This window comes from Rhipicephalus sanguineus, chromosome 2 (assembly GCF_013339695.2).
Source record: "Rhipicephalus sanguineus isolate Rsan-2018 chromosome 2, BIME_Rsan_1.4, whole genome shotgun sequence".
Taxonomy (NCBI): Eukaryota; Metazoa; Arthropoda; class Arachnida; order Ixodida; family Ixodidae; genus Rhipicephalus; species Rhipicephalus sanguineus.
In genome coordinates, this window is record NC_051177.1 from 30,708,472 (window position 1) to 30,731,124 (window position 22,653).

Here is a 22,653-nt window from a genome sequence, read left to right on the forward strand (position 1 = left end):
TAAAAATGACGTAAGGTACGTGTCCGACTGAATATAGGTGTGGGACAGAGTTTGCGTTAAGATGATTAGGGATGGGGGGCAGCCCCCTTGCGCACGCCTGTGATGGTGAGGATGATATATAGGGCCAGTTGGTCAAACTGCAGCGCCAAGACCGTGGTACATTATGTGAGCAACGGTGTGATCAGTGCAAAGCGCAAAGGTGGCTTATCGGAGCCTAAAGTATGTGTACTGAAAGTCCGTAAGATATATGTAGTACTTATTTTATCAGGTCAGTGAAGAGAAAGGTGTGCAATGAGTCGACCAATTAAGCATCAGTAACGGGACTAATTGTTCTACCTGTTGAAAAATGGGCGTCTGGGAAAATACCAAAAGCGGGCGTCGCGCACGCAGAGCGGACCCTGCGGCTGGACAAGCGAGCCGCGTGCAGCCCACGGCCGGTGCCCGTGCGGGTGCCGCAGCCGCGGGACACGGACGCGCTCTTCTACCCGACCTGCGCCGACGTGGAGCGCTGCGCCGGATGCTGCGGACACCACTTGCTGCGCTGCAGGGCCAGTGCGTTCCGAAACGTCACTAGACAGGTCAGTATCTCGACAACTTAAGAGACACTCACTAAAAAAAAAAAAAAACCGATTTTTTCATATTAGTAAATTACGCTTTCACAATTCTAAAATCACCACGCTTGCAGCGACGCTTGGTAAGTGAGAAAACGCGCAAAAAGAAAACGCGGGTGGCGGCGCCACCCGCGTTCCCGCATTCCCGCACCAAACGTCGTGACGTCATGCATTGTGACTGCATCTGCTAGGTCCTACGTAGTTCTTAACCAGTAAAAACGAAGTACATTGTCCTCTGAGGGTCCGTGCACTTAGCATACCAAGTTTCAGGAAATTTCGTTGAGCCATTGTCGCCAGAATACGCAAAACACGCTTTGAAATACGTGACGTCACGTGCGGTGGTTTCAGCGCGAAATTTAAAAACGCAATTTTGACCTTGATTTTCTGCTATATTAGTAAACCTATGACGGTTAGATTAACGAAATTAGAGTTCTCAAAGTGCAATTTATCCATCTAAACCGATTCATTGTTTCACTTTGGTGTCCCTTTAATCCGCCGTGGTGGTCTAGTGGTTATGGTGCTAGACTGCTGATCCGAAGGTCACGGTATGGAATCCAAGCCGCGGCGGCCGCATTTCGATGGAGGCGAAATGCTAGTGGCCCGTGTGCTTAGTACTCCAGTGGTCGAAATTTCTGGAGCCCTGTAGTACGCACTGACCTCCATTAAAAATCAGTGGTAGTATGGCGTGCCTCATAATCATATCGTGGCTTTTGGACGTGAAACCCCGACAGTTAATTATCTCGAAGAATAGCTCTTCAAATGTGATGTGAGGGTGTCTTGAGCCTGTTTTAGAACCCGAAGTTATATCGTACACAGCGACACAAATAGTCACCAGTTAGCGCACTTCTCGTGTGCATTTGGTCGATTGCGCTCTCAACCAAAGACGACAAAATTACTGCTAAATGGTAATGAAATCACATTACTAATTACTCTTCTTAACCAATGGTAAAAGTTAATCCGGAGTCCCCCATTACAGCGTGTGCCTGTTAATCATATTGCGGCTTCCGTATGTAATGCTCCAGAACACTGATCTCCACTCCAGAATTTAATTTTTACGCATACAAATTGAAAAGGTGCGCTAAGTAGCTCACTGCCATTTTTTTTTTTTTCTGGGTGGAAATGATGGAGCGGGTTTCCAGTAGTGCTAGATTGCAGTTGCTGTTATGGCACGCGTGCTGTGAATTTCCGTCCGGTATCTTGCGTGTCATTGAAGCCTCAAAGTAGCTCTTTGAAGTTCAAGCGACTATATAGCTTTCTTTGGCTCTTTCGCCTATGTTGAAAAACTCCCTCCTCGTCGCGACAGGTGTTCGCCCTGCGGCTGGCCTCGAACAAGTCCAACGCCATCAACTTCGAGGGCTTCAAGAACGTGCGCCTCGTCGAGCACGCCCAGTGCCGCTGCGAGTGCAAGGTACGTGGTTCTATGGTCGATAAGCAAGGACCGGTTGTTTGGACGGCCGCGGGGCGACTGCCCCATACATTGCAGAAAGAATATATATGACTAAAAAATGCAAATCAAAGACGCCTCTGCTATGCTGTAGTATGGGCAAAAGTTTAATCGTAAAGAAAAAAAAACGCAGAGAAAAATGATATGCACTTTCACTGCACCTGCATAGCTGCAATTTCCACGACGCGGGAACTCGCGGTGTTAAAGAAGACTCAAAGGGAGAGTAAAGTAAAATATCAAGCAGAACTAGATCGAAGGATTAGACTTTGTCGGCAAATTCATTACTCACAGCGAAAACGACCTTCCCGCCCACCATATTAACAAATTTCACACATAGTAATTGTTGGGGTTTAATAACGTCTCAAAACCACCATATGATTATGAGGGACGCCGTAGTGGAGGCTCGACCAATTTCGACCACTTGGGGTTCATATAACGTGCATCTAAATCTGAGTACGCGGGACACGAGCATGTTTGCCTCCATCGAAAATGCGGTAGCCGCGGCCAGGATTCTATCCCGCGACCTTGGAATCAGCAGTCAAGCACCATAACCAATAGACCACCGCCGTGGCGGTGGTCTATTGGTTTCACCCTTGCAGCTTAAAACAGCCACGTAATTACGATGCGCGGGACGAAGTTGTCGATATACTCTTTATACGGAACATGACGGCGACGCCAACGGCAAAAATAAGCCTGGAGTGTCCATGTGTCGCAATAAAAAGTTGTTTGGACCCTAGCATACGCCGTCGGAATCTACGAACTTGCGCCGAGTTGGTGCGGGGAGCTCAAGGTGCCGTGGCCACCTGCATTTTCTTTTTAACAGCGAAGCTGTTCTTAGTCGAGGCTTTCATGTCCAGGGTCGGCGTAGAACTGCATCACGTGGCCTTTGGCCCTGCAGTGTGGCGAGAGTCAGGCTCCCTAGGAAGAGGAGGGCTGCACCGTGCTGCGAGAGGCGAGGGCGTGCCGCGATATCCGGGGACCGGGGGTATGTAGAGTCACTAGAAAAATTTCAGAGTATCGCATCTGTTTTCCGCGCGCCGCCGCCGACGTGATTGGCTTACTCGCATCACGAGACCTCTCGCCGCCATATCCCTTCCAAGCGCTTTGGGTGCAGGCGTGTTGAATGCAGAGCGCGGCCGGACATTTAGCAGTACCACGGTCCCTAGAAGTACTTCGTCGCTTTTTTAAACGCGTCATGCAGATGCCAGAGAGTAGCTCACCAGTAACCGAACGTTGCTGGTGAGCTACTCCGGGAATTTCGTATATTTTTGAATTCCGTGTGGGAAACATTAACGTCAAAGAGCGTCGTTGTACTTACGTGGCTGCATAGTTGGCCGCGGAATGAATTCGCCCCCCTCGAAGAACACTCCTTTCTGCAGTGAACTACACAAACTTTGCTGGAAAAGATGTCATGCAACAGGATACTTCACCTTTACGGTTCGCTATGTTCAGCGATAGTGAAAACTACATACCTTTCTATTTGCTTGGCTGTTTATATCTCTATCTGTTGAACAGATTGTGCATGCATTTCGATTTATAAGTGTGTCACGCACGAGAGCGAAATCGAAGACTTATTAAAATAATAACTGTTTCCTGTATACCTTGAAGGCAATTCTCGCGTGATCATTTGCCACTGCGCAAAACTGAAGCGTGGAACTCTGTTGATAAACTTGATATAAGGCAATGTTATTAAGCGTATTTTATTTTTTTTTTTTTCAAAAAAATGTTGCTAATGCTGCATTGCGCCGAGCGCACCCTTACAATACTGTTTAGTGGGTGAGAAATGGTCACAGCAAAAAAGAAAAAAAAAACGGCTTATCCTCCCACGCATTGAGGGAATCGATTTCATTCGAGCCCTAGCTCGTATACACATACTGTGTTGCAGTAGCATGCGCATTAAAAATTTTCGGGATGTGCTATTTCTGATCAAAATAACATAAAGCACTGCGCCGAGGAAGTTTTAACAAGAGTGCATTGCGAAAAAAAAAGTTGAAATTAAAAGCAGTGCAAAAACCGAACCCTAGCTGTTTACGCGCTGGCAATGCCAAAAAAAAAAAAAAACAACTTTGTCGGAACACAGCAAAATATTTGCAAATGCACTGTAACTACTGTAACGTTGGGAATATTAAGGAGACAAAAAATAGGAAATGAAACAACTGAGTAGTGACGTCAATCATTTTTGATGGCCTATTTTCTACGTATGTGTTAGGAAATGACAATGTATTCGCAAAATAAAATGGACCTTACCTACCGCACGCCGATTCGCCCGTGCGTTCGGCTGCTGGCGTTCCGAACTGAGACAAATACTTCACGCACAACTTCCACTTACCGTACACACACCGCTTCTATTACAGATAACACCCAGCTGAACAGCAAGCATCGTGCGCAAGTAAGGTATGCGTCAGCGATCAGTCGAAGGACGCGATGCTGAATGTTCTCGATGTTCGATAATGTTCTCGAATGCGCTATGAAGTGAACCTGAACACCGACTGCAAAGCTAGCGCAAACAGTCAATGTTCACCAAGTGTCGAAATAAAGGGCATCTCGTACGGTCATTACGCTAATGCAACTATTCGCAATGCCCATAGACTGTCGCGCCACAGAGCGGAATCGAGGAGCGTCCTCTCGAGGAGGGTTAGTAGACGACAAAATGGCGGCACTATGCAGTCGCTCCCTTGTTCGGCTGTGCTAGGCTCAGTGTTAACGCGTTGGTAAGAAAGGAACACTACGACTTTGCATGTTCCCTGCGTCAGTGAACAAACCGGGCCCTCCGTGACACGAGAAATCTGATTCGTTCTTGCGAGAAGCGAAGTTTTCGTGAAAATACGTGGCAACTCGCGCTTTCAATGCTAGCCCACAGTGTACACATACTATCAGCTTCGCGAGGCTTACTGTAGCCACGTAGGTAAGTTAAATGTTATCGTCTGACATATTCAGTTGAAGCTCATCCTATTTTACTTGTAGATATAATTGGTCAGTGTTTCTTGTAGTGCATGAGTCCCATAACACTGTACGCGGGAGGGAGGTCGCGCGGGCTCGCGATGTGCTCATGTATAACTGAGCGATCTCAAGTTGGCGATACATTAAAATAGGGCCTCTATCCTTTGTCAGCAAAGCGCTGTTAGGAATCGTGCGAGCGACGTTTCAATCATTCGAGGACGCGTCTGCTCGACGCCTTTCGTGTGAGCGAACGCTTTCCATCCACGCCGTCCTTCGCCAGTGTGTTGGTGGTGTTGGGTTTCATAGCCACCGCTGCGCCGCTTGTTTTTGTACGTTTGTTGATAGGTGGCAGCACACTGCAAGCGATTTGCTTGTTGACCGGTCTGAGAGCAAAACGTTCTCCGCGCCCAGACGTCTCTCTAATTGTAAACGTGGTGACGCGGAGTGGTCGAAGTCGTTCGGCGGAGGAAATTCTTCAGATTGCTTTCAGCAGTGATTTTGAAAGAAACCATCTTGACGACGAGGATTTTTCACTGGACGTAGAAGACTGTGAAAGCACCGAGAGATAGCGACGATGAACCACCAGCTGCTAACTCACGACGAGCGAGTTGCACTTCACGTCCCCTCGTGCGTTAATGTTCTTTCACGCTCGTAACTCGTAAGTCACTTTGGTTGTATTTAATGTGTAATATCCTTGCGCGAGATCAAAATAAAAGCATAGTTCCTCTTGTGCATTGCATGTATCACAATTATTGTGGATATTATGGAGCGCCGCATGCCGCCAACACGCTAGAGCTCGACCAGTGAAGCGAAATGTTAGAGCGATGGAGCGTGCAGTCACGGCCACAATTCACGCCTCTCGGCGAACTTCTTCGACGTTGCGAAAAGCATACGTGTTTATTCTTTTCGATATTCATGTTTCGATCGTGCTGATCGAACCTGCAACATGCGAGTGAAGTACACACGGCTAGAGTCTCAGCATGGCTGTGACACAAGCGCTACTGAATGGCATGTTAAATGCTTGTGTTCCGTTGAAGACGTAACTCCGCGTTTCCGACTGCGCAAGTAATGACGAAGGAGTATTATCGCAGAACACTTTTATGTTTGCAAGCCATCATCACGCGCAGCAGCGATGGCGCTACTCGCTGGCGGCCTACTACTGCGGCAAATCCGTCAGGCAGGCTCGGTACGTACTACCTCGGAGTGCCGTTCAGCTCATACGTCAATTCTAGTTCATACAGGTTTATGTAGCACGCACAGGATTTCGCAAAGCATCGTTATGCACGGTAACGGAGCTGAAATATAACCTTTCACTTCGCAGCAAATAATTAGGTGCCGAGTACTTAGCACTTTCCATGGTTTGGGAAAGTATTTTAGTCCCATATCCATTTCAGCGCAGCTCATAACCTCATCCGGTGAAAGTGGCATGGTCCGTACGTCCGCACGTCCTATCTGTTCCTATGCTAACAATCGGGTTCACCCTCCTCCTGGCGCCATCTTGCAAAGCACGGCGCGCCACCTATAGTTCGTGGGCATTGCGAATACAGCTCCGGACCTTGCGAACACACCCGGCCGTGAAACGAAAAGAGACCGATGAAGCCACGAAGAGAGTTCGCGAGCACATGGCAACATTCGCCGCACGTTTCATTAGCTACACCGCTTACCGCGCAGTCGATTCATGACTGTCGATGACTCGAAATCACTTCTGATATCCTTTTGAAGAAACACACACACACATATTGCAGTTACGCCGAGCGTAACACGGCATCGAGGCGAAAAGATCGGTCACTTCTCAACACACGCTACCAACGCGCCGGACGGTCCGGAAGGGATATGGCCGCCGCCGCCCAATGTTGCCTGCGTGCAGCCTACCTTTGCGGTACTCTGAAATTTTCCAGTGACTCTAGGGGTATGCTGCGAAATTCGAGGGCGGAGGATGTCGAGGGGTGAACCTTCGAGAAACGCGCCAAGATGGGCCGACAGTGAGGCGCAGTACTAGTGGAGTGCAGGGCTTAAAGTCTCCCTTCATTGGTAGGGGGAGGGGGGGCTTCATAAAGCGGCAATATATACAGGGTGTTTCAGATAAAAAGCAGCAAGTATTAAAAAATTAAGCATATGCGCTACGTGTCTCCAAGTAGCGCAGTATTGTTCTGAGCCATATAGAGCACGTCAGAATATTTTTTCAGATCTGAAAAGCTCGGTAATTAACAAAGATTGCTTAATAATGAACTTTTGAAATAGCAACTCTAGAGAAAAATCTTCAATACAAAAGTTGTAGCGCTTGTTCAAAAACGAATTTTTCAATCTATGGTAAGATAACTCCGCTGTGTAATTTTTTTCCGGCCTTTCTTTAAATCGCGCGAATTTAAATAAATACAACGTGACTGCCGCCTAACGTGCGGCGCTTTTAGTGCCCTCAAATGTAAGTTGAACGAAATATCAAAGGCTGCTCTGCGCACGGAGGTCGATTGAACGGCCTGTCGGTGACTGCGATGAACGCAAACCGACAAAAGGAGCATACCATTCCAAAAAAAAAAAAAAAAAAAATTCTTCAACGAAAAAGCGGCAGCCACGGAGCAAATAGACAGTTATAGTTTAGCGGGTTTAACAGAATAGCGGCCTCACCGAATCAATAGCGGGATCGAACTGCGCATGCGCAGTACCGTAAACGACCCATAGCGTTTACCGTACGCACGCTATTTTTCAAATTTAGCGTTAACGTGTTTGCGTGGTTAACGTAGTGCATGTAAAGCATGGCGGCGGTTTTCGACGCCCGCTTCGAACTGAATTTAGCGTTGATGTGGACGGATCCACTTCTTCCGTAGCAAACGACTGTGCGAAATGGCTTCGCTTGCCTTCAGGTAGCTTCGACGACACGGTATTACGGATAACTTAGCGTAGTTTTTGAGATCGCTTCCCATATCGAACGTCCCTAGGCCTATCGAGAAGATCGCCGTAAACAAGTCTGCAACAAAAATTTTCGCTTTTGGTGCTTAGTTAATATTTATTTACTTTTATTTTCACTAAAAAAAAGGAGTAATATTGCTGCGTGCGGGGATACAGGCGAGCATTCTCGGTTTTGTTCTTTTCACTTTTTTTTTAACGCATTCACCCTTCGCTAGGTGGCACCACCGTCCCAGCTTAGGCACGTAAACGCTATCCCGATAAACTAATACCCTGTCACACGGCCCCCACCGAACTTCGTTAAACTCCATCAATTTAAAACTCCATGAGGGAGTTCGACGGAGATGGAGTTGTGCCCATGTCACACGGCAGTTTTACGAGCTTCGGACAGAACCCGCAAGGGGTCCATTAGGCGCTGCTGCACCTACGTCTGCATGCAAGATTTCGCGTCTAATCACGCTGAAAACATTCTCAATGGTATGTGTGAATATAAAAAGTATAATTTAATTACATCGATAGAAATTTTTTTTGTCTTTATCACATAAACGTGTACCTGCAAGTATGTTGGCAGTAATTTCGACAGGAGTGCTGGCAACACTGTACGCTTGTTTTGGTACGCGTATTTTCTACGCGCACCGATTGTCAAAACACGCAGCAAGTTGTCGCCGAGCTCTTTGAAGTTGCGCTACCACCCAGATCACGTTGACCTTTCCAATATCGGTTGAGCACAGGTCTAACGTCCAGTCCCGAAGCCTTTGCTGCGTATGGCTCCCACAACAGTCCGCATGTACTGCCAGCACGAGTGCCGGCGTCGACGAAGAAGGAAGAAAACCCGCGTCACTCACTGTTATGACTATTGGTAGTGTTGAAGTAGAATGAAGGGCAGCGCAATAAGAAGGGAACGAGATGCACAGACGTAAACAAGACGATGCACACGGATACAGTGTACTAGAATACTTCTAGTACACTGTAACACGGACTCGGAGACGCTTATTCAAAATGGCGGCACGACGATTTTTCTCGAGGCATGGTGCCGAGAGTATGTGCACTTCTATGCGTATTTCTTTTCTTTAAACGCACGTTATGAATGGATTGGGCAGTGAAATATCTTTCAAAATTAATAAAATTTATTATTGTGTTGACTGCGGATGTTTTGTGTTCGCGGTTTTTTCCGTAACTACAGATAACTGGGGGAAAGAGTACTCCATTCGGCCGCTAATGGAGATCGCCGAACTCCCTTTGCGAAACGTCCCGTTTAACTTCCTTGGCGTAAGGGAGACCGTGTGACACGGACCGCATCTCCGTTGACGTAACGACGAGGGAGTTACACGGAGTTAGCGGGTGCCCGTGTGACAGGGGTATAAATATATATATATATATATATATATATATATATATATAACACGCTTTCCGCAACCAACGTTTGCGGCACGGTAACGCTATTCCCTTAACCCCCGCTATCACGCTAACGCTAAACTATAACTGTCTATACTTAATGTAACTGCGCAAAAAACGGACGGAAACACGAAGGGCGAGAAAAGGACAAACAAGCGCAGACTATCAACTGAAGTTTTATTGCAAGAACGAGGCAATATAAAGGGCAGGAAAAAGCGAGAGAGGGCAAAAAAAGGAGACAAAAGGCACGAGGGACCAAATCAACAAAAACATTGGCCACATCAGGCAAGGCACGCCCGTCATACAAAACCAAGATAACTTAACTCTTTATCATGTATGGTGACGTAAAGGCCACTCTGGTCTTCATCTAGCAGCCCACTGTAAGAAATGCGGCTGCACTCCGCTCTTTGGTGATACCTCTGTGTTGTTCCGGCATAAGAACCAAAGAGCGCGGGAACTAATTGAGGCTGCGCATATTCAAAAGAATTCTGAGTCCTGCGTCAGTGTTCCATCTGTCACCATACATTATAAAGAGTTAAGTTATCTTGGTTTTGTATGACGGGCGTGCCTTGCCTGATGTGGCCAATGTTTCTGTTGATTTGGTCCCTCGTGCCTTTTGTCTCCTTTTTTTGCCCTCTCTCGCTTTTTCCTGCCCTTTATATTGCCTCGTTCTTGCAATAAAACTTCAGTTGATAGTCTGCACTTGTTTGTCCTTTTCTCGCCCTTCGTGTTTCCGTCCGTTTTTTGCGCAGTTACATTAAGTATGGATCATTACCAACTAGCCCAACTTACCACTCTTCTATAACTGTCTAATGCCACATGAGACCGTATGCAGCATTTGATGCAGCGTAGGCATTTTTATCTTTTCTTTTCGTACCAATGAAGTAACACATCGGAAGGGGCGAGGGAGAAAGCGTGATGAAGAACCGAGATAAAAGATTCACTTGCACGTGGCGGCCACTCTTTCGTATTTTTTTTTTAGACGGTACGCCCCTACCATCATTTAGCGTCCATCGCAGTCACCGATATAGCCTGCTCAATCGACCTTCATGCGCAGAGCCGCCTTTGATAATTCGTTCCACTTACATTTGAGGGCCCCCCGCGCCTTAGGCGGCAGTCACATGGTATTTTTTAAAATTCGCGCGATTTAAAGAAAGGCTGGAAAAAAAAAATTACGCAGGGAGTTATCGCAGATTGAAAAATTCGATGTTTGAACAAGCGCTACAACTTTCGTATTGAAGATTTTTCTCAAGAGTTACTATTTAAAACGGTCATTAAGCAATCTTCGTTAATTGCTGAGCTTCGCGGATTGAAAAAATACACTGACGTACTTTATATGGCTCAGAACAATACTGCACTAATTGGAGACGCGTAGCGCCTATGCTTACTTTTTTGATACTTGGTGCTTTTTAGCTGAAACACCCTGAATATATAGAAAAGATCGCCTCGCAGCGATCTTTTCACCGCAAAACCGATGCTGCTGTATCCCCAGCGGCTCTGCAACGCGCAGATCGTGGGTTGTTGGAACGCGGTGCTAGCTGGCATACCGAAGAATGAAGGCAGGATATTTAGGTATATCGGCCAAGGTCCACTTTCGCGGTCGTGTTATCCAATTTTGGGAAAAAATGTGTGATCGTATTAAATGCACGATAATGCATTATATCCAAGGCATGTCGGCCGAGAACAAAAAACGTATTAAGCTGAAAAACATATTATGCAGAATCGTACCACCGAGATTCCACTGTATATTATATATATATATATATATATATATATATATATATATATATATATATATATATATATATATATATATATATATATATATATATGCTATAGATTAAGCGTTAAGAGAGGTGTTTGCGATGATCTCAAAGCAGTGAAGCCAACTGTCTCTATATAGAACTGAACAAATCCTTATGAATGCTATACAAATACATATATTATTCCGAATGTATTTCGGGCATTTATTCAACGTGTCAATCCAATCAAGCATTAAACGAAATTATTTTCGGAACGATTTTTCAAAATTAACTTGGGATGTAAAGGCTTAAAGGAGTGCTGACACGATTTTGAAGTGCAGCAAAACGGACGTTTTTGGTTTCCTTGGCATGTAGTGTTAACGCTCTCCCCACACCGCATCCGGGAAACACGTATAAATATTTAGGTTGATTTTAAAGTTCTCATCTCCCAGCATCTGCAAGGCAGCTTCACCGCATGGAGAGCCCTATGACGTTTCAAGTCAGCTCACTTGGTTTGCGAAATCTGGGTTCTGCATGCAGCCTAAATCACAGAAATCGCTGTCGGAGGCACTGGACGACAGTTCACTCATCATGAACCACGTTCGACTGACAGCAAAGGACAGCAGGTGCATATATCGTGGGTTGCAGTCTGCCCGTGACGTCACGAGCCGACTTGACACGTCACTATGAAGTCGCCCTCTCGAAACCGAAACCGAAACTGCTGGTTGAAAGAAGCGGTATTAAAAATATATGCAATGCATCCCCAGGCACCACGACACTCTTTTTAGGGTTCTCGACACTCGTGCTTTCATTTAGAGCAACAACCCGAAAAATTTTAAAATTCATGTCAGTACTCCTTTAAAGATATGTGAGCTTAAAGTAACATTAGTTGACTCACTGGATTCAGAACCTCAGGCACGACAATGCTATATTTTTTTGCGATAGCAATTATATGGACGCTCTCGGCGGATTTTTGCCGTCGCCGTCATGCCCCGGATATGTATATGTATGTATATATAAATAAAAGCCGCAAATAATTCAGAAGAAAAGAATGCCGAAGCGCTCGACCGGGGTTTCTAACCTGCTCCGCAGCTCGCTGCTTCATACAATTACGCCATGGCTCATTCGTTCTCCAGGATACTAACGGCAGAATACAAACGCACGCGGCGCTGGGCGAAACGCACGTACGGGACGCCACACGTGGAGAAATTAGACAGATTTAGTTGGACGTCCGCAGCAGCTCTGTGGACGCAGCCTGCCAGCCATTTCCTATGGCAGGCTGCGTCCGTAAAGCTGTTGCGGACGCTCAACTAAATCTGTCCATTAAAATTATGCGTGACGCGAGCCATGCTGCATCGTTGCCCGCGCTACGTTTGCGCCGTATATCGCTGGCGACCCACGCTAGTTTTCTATTTTGGGTTTGTAGCGCCACGCCACTCATGGCCAGTCGGCCATCGAAAAAGAAGAGAGTCCCGTGGCTCGTGGTGGCGCGGGCTAGTGGAAACGCTTTGGCTCTAGTAGACTATGCCACAGGAGGGAAGAAACGATACGGCTGAACCAGAATCAAGTATATATGTAACACTGCGACCAGAATCATCAGGCTAAAATGACAGCACAAACCAAGGAGGGCACAAACGCACAAGACACCCACGAAGAAAAGAAACGTACGACACAAGCGCCGACTAATAACTGCTTTATTCTTTCATACGCCAATTCATATATAAGCCCAAGGCAAAATTACCGCACATGCGCACACAACAATAGCTCTAAAGCAAAACGTGTAACAAGGATGATAGTGCATTACATACGTGAAGACATGAAATCATATTCATATGGGTGCAGGGACAAAGAAGTAAAGAAGGACTAAGAAGGACAAAGAGGTGCGTTTGCGCTGTAATTTAGCCTCAGGAATATGTACTAACTAGAGGTGACCAAAATCGACGCCCGCAGGGAACGCCAGCCGTGGCTTCACGTGCCGCTGCCAAGCGCCGCCTTTATTTTCTTCTCTTGAGGTCGCGCGCTCTGCGGTTTTGTTTGCCGCCCAAATGAAGCTTGGCGCTGCAGTGTCTTGAGACAACGCGAGCGCAAGAGTCCGAGGGTGGCTTGCATTCTGCGCATGCGTCCTGGCGACTTGCAAATTTCTTGGGTACTCTCCAATTATATATAAACTGTCTGGTGTTTCGCCGGAGTTGGGACGTGCGCCCTCGACTTGTACTTTGACATACAGGGCGTGTTCGAACGCGCTCGTGCGATTATCTCTTGAGGGCGAGTTTTGTACGTCTTGTACTGTCACAGCACATTGCTCGCTGCAGCGGCCGCGTTTGCGAAAGGAGTGATCTGATAGCTAGAAGAGCCAAAGTAGGGGCTAGTTGAAGTAACAAATGTGACAGTTTGCGCTCGCCATGTGTATACCTGTGCGGTTTTGTTTCGTGCTTCCTTCTTTGTGCTTGAGCAGCGCACTGCAAGTGTCGAGCTGTGACAGTTGTTAGTTCGCACTCGCCTTGTGTGTTTTCTTTTCCTGCGTCCTTTGCTTGCTGTGACATATTCCTTGCTATCGCAGTCATTGCTTCGCTCTTGAGGCGAAACTGTGACTTTTGATTTTCACTACCACTTGCCTAATAGAGTAGGCAAAATACATGCGTCTTTGCAATTACAGTGACGCACAACTAAAAGAATGAAAATTGAGTGGCAAACTAAACAGACCAAGGTGAACCATTACTGATTCACGAGCAGGTAACTTCACTCGTGAAACAGTATGCTGTGCCAAGACGCTCTGTCGAACAGTGTGGTGACCCGTGGTTTCTGGAGGCGTTGCCCGTGACGTTACCTGTTTTCTTCTGTTTTGCTGACACCCCGTCAACCAAACAGTCGCGATTAAATCATTATTCGGAAAATTGCAGAGTATAATTTACCCGCACAAAGCACTACTGTAAAAAAATTCAACTCGATCCAGCACTTGTGAAATGGGTGCCGCAGTGCCACCGTCGGACTGCCGAGGGGGGGCCGGGCCCCTCCTTAAAAAATGGAGGGTGCCCCCCCCCCCCTGATTTTAAGCCCTGGTGGAGTGTAAAATAGCGTGTCAGTGTCAGTATTCAGGAGTGTGCGCTTTCAGAATGGCGAACACTTCTCGTTCTCCCGATGAAGAGGCCGCCCGACGTGAGCGTCAGCGAGAGCTGACGCCAGAACGGGCATGTCGTCGCCGAGCCAACCGCGATGTTCGCGCAAGTATGGTGGCGGCCGAAGCTAAGAGCCAGCGATGGGAAGACTTGAAAAATGTAGAAGTACTATATAGCCTGATCAATGACGGGCATGAACTTCGCTGTTTCGACAGTGCTCGCGAAGTGGAGCTGGCTGAATTTTTCCGAGTTTTCTCGCTGGGTAAACGTCTTCTCGCGGCAATAATATTCTTAGATGAGAGAAGCCATTCATCTCTCTAGTGCCCATTTTAAGACAAGGAAAATTACGAACGTGGAAAATCGCAGTGGCGTTAGCAAATTACAGTAGCTCTCATCTTACGTCAGCACCAATTTCAGAAAGCAGCATAGAGGAAGGTCACGTGGTCAACACGTCAACTCGTACGATTTGGCGCGGGAGATTCAAATGGAGGTCAGTAGCGGGACGAAGCCCTCGTCTAGAGGTCCCTACGATTGTGCCGCCGCGTTAATATGAACACTGCGACAATAAAATGTTTTCTCTCACATCGGTGGAAGCTATTTAAAGCAACACATATCATGATTACACATGTGGGCAAATAGAAAACGATGAACATGCATACTCTGTGCATCTAGCTCAGTCTAAAGGGACTCACAACTGGCCAGAACTTGTCAAAAGACACTGATGGGAAGACTGAATAGAATTTGTATTCCATCCAGGCACTTGAAAGTCACAAGAACGAGCACATCACACCACCTGCTGACACGTATGGTTTTCCTCTGTAGCTTCGTCCTAGAACTGGGCGGGCGACAAATTTTCCTTTTCACTAACCTTTAAAGGGGTCATGAACCACTTTTCCAAGTAATGATCTAATGGCCTCAGTATCGGAGTGTACTGCCTCCCGAATCGATTGCCGCAAAAATTTCTCGAATCCGTCAAGAATCAGCGGAGTTACGGGGGTTTGGCGCACGCTCCCAGCGCTTTCTCTCTTTTCTCGTGCCGGCGAGCGCACTGGAAGCTAGACAGGGAGGGATGGCATGGGGGAAAGAAGTTACGCCAGCGCGCGTCATGAAACACGATCGCTCTCCCGCTGTGATTCGCTTGCGCGAGTGCGGCTACCGTGTACTGAGGAGTGCGGCGCCGGCAAGTGGCGGCACCCCGCGGCAAGAAGCGCATCTGATCCGAACGCCGCTCTCGATTTACGTCGGCTATCGGCCAATAAGCATGCTATGTCTCTTGCGACGTACAGCGGACAGACGCCCCGCCCACCGACGAGAGTGAGAACCGGCCTCTGTTTGAAAAGAGGGTGCCTGGGGAAACGGCAACTTCGCGCTCCGCTTGTGGCCATTACGCGGCGCGCACGACTGTAATATTTGGCAGAGCAGTTCATAGCCGTGTCAGCTTTCCGCAGGATGTGTTTTTTCAATCAGCCCAAGGGGTGCTTCACGACCCCTTTAAGGCTCTGCAGAACCATTTTGCAAAATCATAATGATGGCTAATACATTTACATTAGCCTATAAACGTCTAACTTCGTTAAAACAAAGTCTCACGTCCAACACAAAGGCAGCTTCGTTATATACGATATTCATTATAAACATACATCTGCTGTTGAACTGATATCGCAGTAACTACAATTTTTGTTTACTTCATTATACTACGATATTCATTATAAACGTATACATGCTGTTGAACTGATATCAGCGCAACCACAGTTTTCGTTCACTTTTATATACAATAATTCCTTGTGCCCGTGATATCTGTTTTGAAGGATGACCTATATACACGATGAACAAAAGCTTCGTTTCCTGATCAGTGATCGACGTATCGGCTGCAGGTGCGTCCCCACCACTGCAGCCGGGGCCAGACTTACCGGGAGGACCAGTGCCAATGCGTGTGCACCAATGCCTGGATGGCGAACCATTGCAGCGGTGCACACATCTGGGACGCGAGGCGCTGCGCCTGTGTCTGCCGACGCGCAGACACTGAATGCTCGACGGGCATGCGCTTCGACCGAGCGCTATGCAGGTGGGTTTACCGTTATTGTGCTTGGGTGCCTCAGAGGAAACACTTTCTTTGTTAAACACAGGGTTTCGAGGGAAGAATATGGTAAACAAAATCAGTGTATTGAATTTGAATTAAGACAGTATTATAACAGTGGACAGAGAACATTAGCAATCATTTAGCCATCAATAGCCAATGCTAGCGAGTGCTGGTAGTATGCAAATAAATACTGTCACGGGGTCGTGACGTTGACGAAGGAAGCAGTCGGCGTGTCCAAGATGAAACTCTTTATTTGGCCGAACTTGTGGCTGGGAAACGGAAAGTCAACTACAAGCACTACACACTGTAGACTGATAGCGGCAAGCAGAGCGTCAACCGTCGATAATCTGAACCACGGCGAGGCGCGTCGGCATTTATATATGCGGCATCGAACATTCAAGCCTTATCGCTGGTGGCTGGTTAGTTCGAGAATAAACTCAGCTGTTCGCGCTTGTGCGCTCAAGCCTAACAGATGATCCTAAAATAATTTCGAATGTTCCCAGACATTCTGGCGCGGTTTGCGCAAGGCAGCAGCTACAAGTGCACAATGGGTCGGTAACAGAAAACATAGAAAGAAAGGAGCATGTGTGGCAATACGGTAGTCGAAAGTGACATCGAACATCATACCCCATTAGGAATGGGGAGAGCCCATTTACACCTCAACAGCTCAGGGTCACATGGCCTGAGCAGAAACGTTGGACGTGACATCATACCACTGCCGTGCAATTTTTATCAAAAGCAAGCAACTACATGAACCCTCCAGGCTCATTTTTGAAATTACCGTTGCCCTAAGGCACCATATAAAGCCCAAAAGCAATAACATCACCCTCGGACTTTACATGGACAATCATCTGTAATGACGAATTTCAAGGTGCGGCACTGGTGTTGTGGACGTACTTACGAAATAGTGATAGTAGAGCTACATCATGACGAGCATGCAATGGCTGCAGTAAGAGGTCTATCTTAAAACAGTCAATAACGCAGTTTAGTTGACTAATTGAATTGGTGGAAACAAGTTGCTAATGGGCTGAGAATGCAAGAAAGCCCAGTCAAGTAGCGATGCAAGACAGGAAACATCGCAGTTTTTTAATACAAACATTTATTGTAAAAATGCTGTCTGGTCTTACCACTCTTGAAACAATGACTAAAAAACGAATTACACAAGTAAGATAATTTCCCATGACATCCAATAGGTAAAAACATGTCTCCATTAAAACATCTAAAAGCGATATTTACAGTAAACAGATGACAACAAGTGGTTTTTAAGAAGGCCTGCCAGCATGCTTGTGCATTTAGAAAGCATGAAGTTTTCCCAAACAAGATTTGTATGCAACAAGAAACATTGCAAGACACATATCATTCAGAACATATGGGTTACAAAAACACCCAACAAGGTGCACTTGCTCAGAGCATCCTCCCCGCAAAAGCGGTAAATAGAACAATCAGAACTAAAGTCCGTAGTATGAGTTCACAGTGTCTCAACGAACGATGTGCACAGAAAAAAAAAGGGAAGTCCTCCTCATATACTTTAAAAGTTCATTTCAGCTTAACACCAAGAATCATGTGCACAAAAAATATCCTTGATACCAGTAGTTCTTACGACATACACACAATCATTTTCTTTCTACATTTACCACCAACACATTACACACATCAAGGGGTTAAACATATTCTTCAATTAATATTTCGTAACATTAAAAAAGAAAAACAAAACACAACAAAAAAGACAGCTTACGAGGTATGACTGCTAGCCCTGCCTGAGCTTGGTGCTTGTGCGATGTTATGAAAGATAACATGATGAACTAGTGAGAGGCACAGTGTTTACGTCTGACTTAATCTAGTTGTTAATGTAGTGATAGTTATGTGAGTTTGTGGCAGAACAGTGCAGCTTGACATGGACTAATAAAAGAGCGTGGAACAACACAGTTTTTTTCCTTAGTCTGTGTCAAGTAGAGCTGTTGCAGCCGTTAACTTATACCAACTCGACAGCTTTTCCGAACTTTTTAGTCACAGCAAGATTTCAATGACGATATCGACATGATGTTCATTTCTGCTTCTCTCAGCTTACCAGAGATACAGGTTTATGAATGGAAGCTCTTTTTTGGTGTGTGTGTCAAGTTAGAACAAGGTATCTCCTTAAATTATTAATTTGCAGAATTTCATTCCTGACTTCAGACTCTCCAGTATTCCACAATTTGCCATGGAAAGCCCAACGTGACAATGGTAGCTGCATATTGTATAATGCACATCTGGAAATTTCAGTTTCGCAGTGATAACCATGAAGAATGTACAAATATTGACGTAAGTTAATATCCAGGTGAGCTTACTGTTGTGTAAAAGCCGTAAGCACAACCGCACGTATTTCAAATTATAATTTTATAGCACAAAATACTCGAGGCTAGCAAAATATATACATAATACTAAGTCTTTTACTTGTATGAGCACTCTAGTATGACGACATAGATCACACATAAAGGATGTGGTCTCCTATAACTACGAGCTGCTACTATGTACAAAAAAGATTTGTAGTAATACATATATATTTATATTTTCAACTTTCAGATGTGTAAAAGATCTCTACAACGTGGCAGTGATGACCTGAATGACTTCAGACCACGCCTTTCTGGTGCTTATCAAGATGAACACTGCCTTTGTCACTGCTCCACAAATGTGCGTTTGCACACGGTATTTCACATTCATAACCTCACGCATTGGTCAACACCATCCTTTTTTTTTCCTGCTTAACTATAGTGACACAACCAACAGATACAGCAATTTCGATAGGGCCATACACGTCGTACGAGTTCGCACCTGCCGTAATAAAAACAATGCTCTCAACATTCACAAACAGTGGGTGTGTAAAAGCTTATTTACATCTTGTACAAGGTGGTGAGATCAGCGTTTTATGAAATGCGCGCCCTCCTGCCTTTGCATGAGCACCCACAAGCGAGCTCTCGTCAACCTAAGTTGAAGAAAGGTCTGACCTTTCACAATCCCTCCACAACTTATGCATCCAGCGACGAAAAGCCCAGCTACCACAACAAACAGTGCTAATGTGAACGACCTAAACCAACAAATTACCTCACACACAACCATACAGGTGCCATGAGTAGGCGCTAAGTACATCACATTAATCCATTATGACAGAAAAACACATACACAAAGAAAGTATGGGCAGGTGCAAAGTGAAGGGTGGGCACACATGGATAATATGAGTTGTGCAGTACAAATTCTGAATATAAATTGGGTTTCAACAGCAGCAAAAAAAAAAAGAAGTTCCTGCCAATAATAATGTAGAAGAATTTCATTACGCTACATCTAGATAATTGAGCAAAACAAGTGTAATGTCGAAAGGCTCTTCCTTAGTAATACAAAAAGATTTTCTCTCGAATTAATCAACTTAAACTTAATTTCGTGCTTTTGCCGCAACGGTGATCACAATAAAAAGGTCCTTTAGAATAGAAAAGCAGCTTTGTGCATTGCAGGAGTTCGAAAAGGGTCAGGTCGTACAAATTTTTTCCTACAGCATGACATGAAACATCCCAGCTTGAACCTCCTTGTAGCTGAAAGACAAGAGGGAGATCATCAATAAGACTGCACACAAACTGAAAGTGCTAAACAGTCAAATATCATTATAGCAGGCCCATGAAATGAAGATACTACCTCAGTTACATGCTGATAGTGGCATTGTACTAAAGCTCTCCTGTGAAATTATGCCTCGCTTATCCCTAGCCTAAAAAAATATTATGAATAAGCAAATCACCTAGCATTTAACAGCAAAAAGTATGGACAAGCAGCTGGATATAACCAAGCAGCACACGTGCCAGCAAATGAACAGCCCTTTCCAAAGTGCTAATTATCGCAGACGATTGAAAAGCCAGGGTACAGTATGAGCGGAAATTTAAAGACATGTTGGCATTAATTTTTCAGGACGCACTCATGCTCACTATACTCGCGGACAACTTTTCTTGGCAATGAAGGGAAGGCTAGAGAGCCGAACTGCGCATGTGCTACCGCAGAAGATTATAGTCCCACAATTGTGTCCGTGTTTTCGGCCTGAGAATAAAAAAAAGACAACATTACTTTATTTTCTACGGGACGCTGTTTGAAAAGAGGGTCAGCACGCACCACGGAGATATTTATATTTGTTTTGCTTTATGCAGTGTCATTTAGCGTTTTTGCACCTGTGAAAACATCGCACCTTTTACGTGCACCTAACAGTCAAAATGGCGTCTTCATCTTCAGGTGAGCACTCGTCACCCTCCAGCTTTTCCAACAACTCGCCGAGGGAGCTTGTGACAAATTTCACTAACAAATGGCTGTGTAAGTCTGTGACAGCCGCTCCAATAATCAAATGGCCGTCACAGGAGGTACGGAAGGTTCACAAACCAAACTAAATTCGAAACGCGCGCCGACCGGACTACTTCGCGGAGCAGTACATGTGCAGTAGCTCCGCCCCCGTAGCCTTTCCTTCATTGCCAAGAAAAGTTGTCCGCGAGTATAGTATATTTTCTAGGCTCCTGAGGGCTTGGCCTTTCATTTAACGCAAGAAAACGACAACCGAAAATTATCATGTCAGAACCCTTTTAGGAGACCCGTTATAAAGTGCAAGCTTGCTCAAATGTAACTATGCCCTGTACTCATTCAGGAATCAAGCAAGTCAATCAATCACACTGTTACTCTTCAATATGAAGTGCAAGATTGCTCAAATGCATGTAATTAGTACACAAACATGGCCACTCACTTGAGCTGACTGCTCAGAAGATAGCCCTCGACAGCAAACTTGACCTTGGGTATGTTCAGTGCACTGTGTGCGCCCCTGCCTGTGATTACCCTCAGTGTTTGCTTCTTCTGCAGACACCATGATTCGCGCTTCTTGAGCTTCACGTAATTCTTGAGCACCTGAATGGCCTCTTGCACGTGCAGACCATGCAGGTCTAGGGTATTGTCATCAGACTGAGCATTCCTTGGAAAACATAAACAACACTGTCAAAAGGGTGAAGTCAAAGCTCTCTGAATCAAGACTTTCTCACACCAAAAATATCCACATGGCCAACTCAAAACCACCTTGATACTAGAAAGAGTTGCTGCGACAAACTTAAAAAAAAAAAGAAAGAAAATATTTTGCCAGAAAATTTAATCTGAAAATGACAGCTATTCCTGGCAGTTTCAATCATTCACATCTTTAACAATAGTTCAGAAGTTAGTAAGTAAGCTATGAATGCAGTCCAAAGCAATGGTAAATGATGATTGCAAGCTGCTAGATGTGACTAACCTGGCTGAATCTGTCCCAAATGAAGTTGCTTTCGGGTAAATTTATGCTATAGCAACACAAAAGACTAATCACAATCACCACGGTGGTCGAGTGGTTATAGTGCTCGATTGCTGACCCGAAAGTCGCAGGATCGAATCCTGGTTGCGGTGGCTGCATTTTTGATGGAGGCGAAAATGCTTGAGGCCCGTGTACTTAGATTTAGGTGCACATTAAAGAACCCCAGGCGGTCGAAATTTCCGAAGCCCTCCACTAGGGCGACCCTCATAATCATATCATGGTTTTGGGATGCTAAACCCCAACAATAATATAACAGAAAATTAGTACAGACCCTCTGAGCATACACTGTTCAACCAAGTTGGCTGAATGCAAGGAGAATGGCCACACAAGTAATCCTACATACACTGCAACTAATTATGAAAGAAAGACAAACAAAAGAAATCAAGCAATCAATCAATTTCACTGACAGAGGAGTGGCAAATAAGATTATATTGGTGGAAATAATTACAGCACTTCTGAACATGCACTTACCTAAGCTGCAGCAATTTCCATGACGCTCGTTCATTTGCTTCTCTCATCTTTTCTGCATATGCTCGACCCTATGACAACGACAGCAGATGCAATGGGCACATATGGCAAAGTGAAACAGATAACTAGGCTATTTCTAACATAAAATATAGTGGCCAGTCATGCAGCCTTGCCACCCCCAAAGCCTTCAGCTGTTAAAACGAACAACTTCTCAGATTTTGAAACTGTAACAACGCACAACACATTGTGATGGATGGAAACGATGCAAGCTCTAGCGGATGTGCCAATGAGGCATTATATACTGCATACAGACTAGTGGCTGAATATGTTTAGTCATCATCGGCAGCAATATTTATGTCCACTGCAGGACGAAGGCCTCTCTCCATGATCAACAATTTACCATATGTTGTGGGAACCAATTCCGTTAAAACGGAATTGGTTCCCACAAATTTCTAAAAATGATTTATTATGCACATATATTTTGGTTTAATAGCAAGAAGAATCAGTCACAAGGGCAAGCAGGAAGAATATAATGTATTGTCGAATTCAATGCGTGTTCAACACACGACTTCTGGTTCAAGTGATGCTCTTGAGAAAACAGCAGATATTAGTCCACCCCTCTAG

At 45.4% G+C, this 22,653-nt stretch overlaps 2 protein-coding genes across 4 annotated transcripts in view; one reads left to right on the top strand and one right to left on the bottom strand.

The window, feature by feature from the left end:
• The window catches only part of LOC119382641 (vascular endothelial growth factor A), a 25,657-nt gene extending 6,687 nt beyond the window's left edge, over positions 1-18,970 (top strand). For both annotated transcript variants that reach the window (XM_037650435.2, XM_037650436.2), the window contains exons 5-8: positions 391-578; positions 1,915-2,019; positions 16,024-16,214; positions 18,792-18,970. In XM_037650435.2, coding sequence (XP_037506363.1) covers positions 391-578; positions 1,915-2,019; positions 16,024-16,214; positions 18,792-18,831 — 524 coding nt within the window. In that variant the 3' untranslated portion in view covers positions 18,832-18,970. The remainder of the gene's footprint in view (positions 1-390; positions 579-1,914; positions 2,020-16,023; positions 16,215-18,791) is intronic.
• LOC119382640 (uncharacterized) overlaps positions 17,309-22,653 on the bottom strand; it is a 16,158-nt gene continuing 10,813 nt past the window's right edge. For both annotated transcript variants that reach the window (XM_037650434.1, XM_037650433.1), the window contains exons 8-10: positions 22,033-22,100; positions 20,974-21,195; positions 17,309-19,792 (exon numbers count right to left, since the gene is read on the bottom strand). In XM_037650434.1, coding sequence (XP_037506362.1) covers positions 19,750-19,792; positions 20,974-21,195; positions 22,033-22,100 — 333 coding nt within the window. In that variant the 3' untranslated portion in view covers positions 17,309-19,749. The remainder of the gene's footprint in view (positions 19,793-20,973; positions 21,196-22,032; positions 22,101-22,653) is intronic.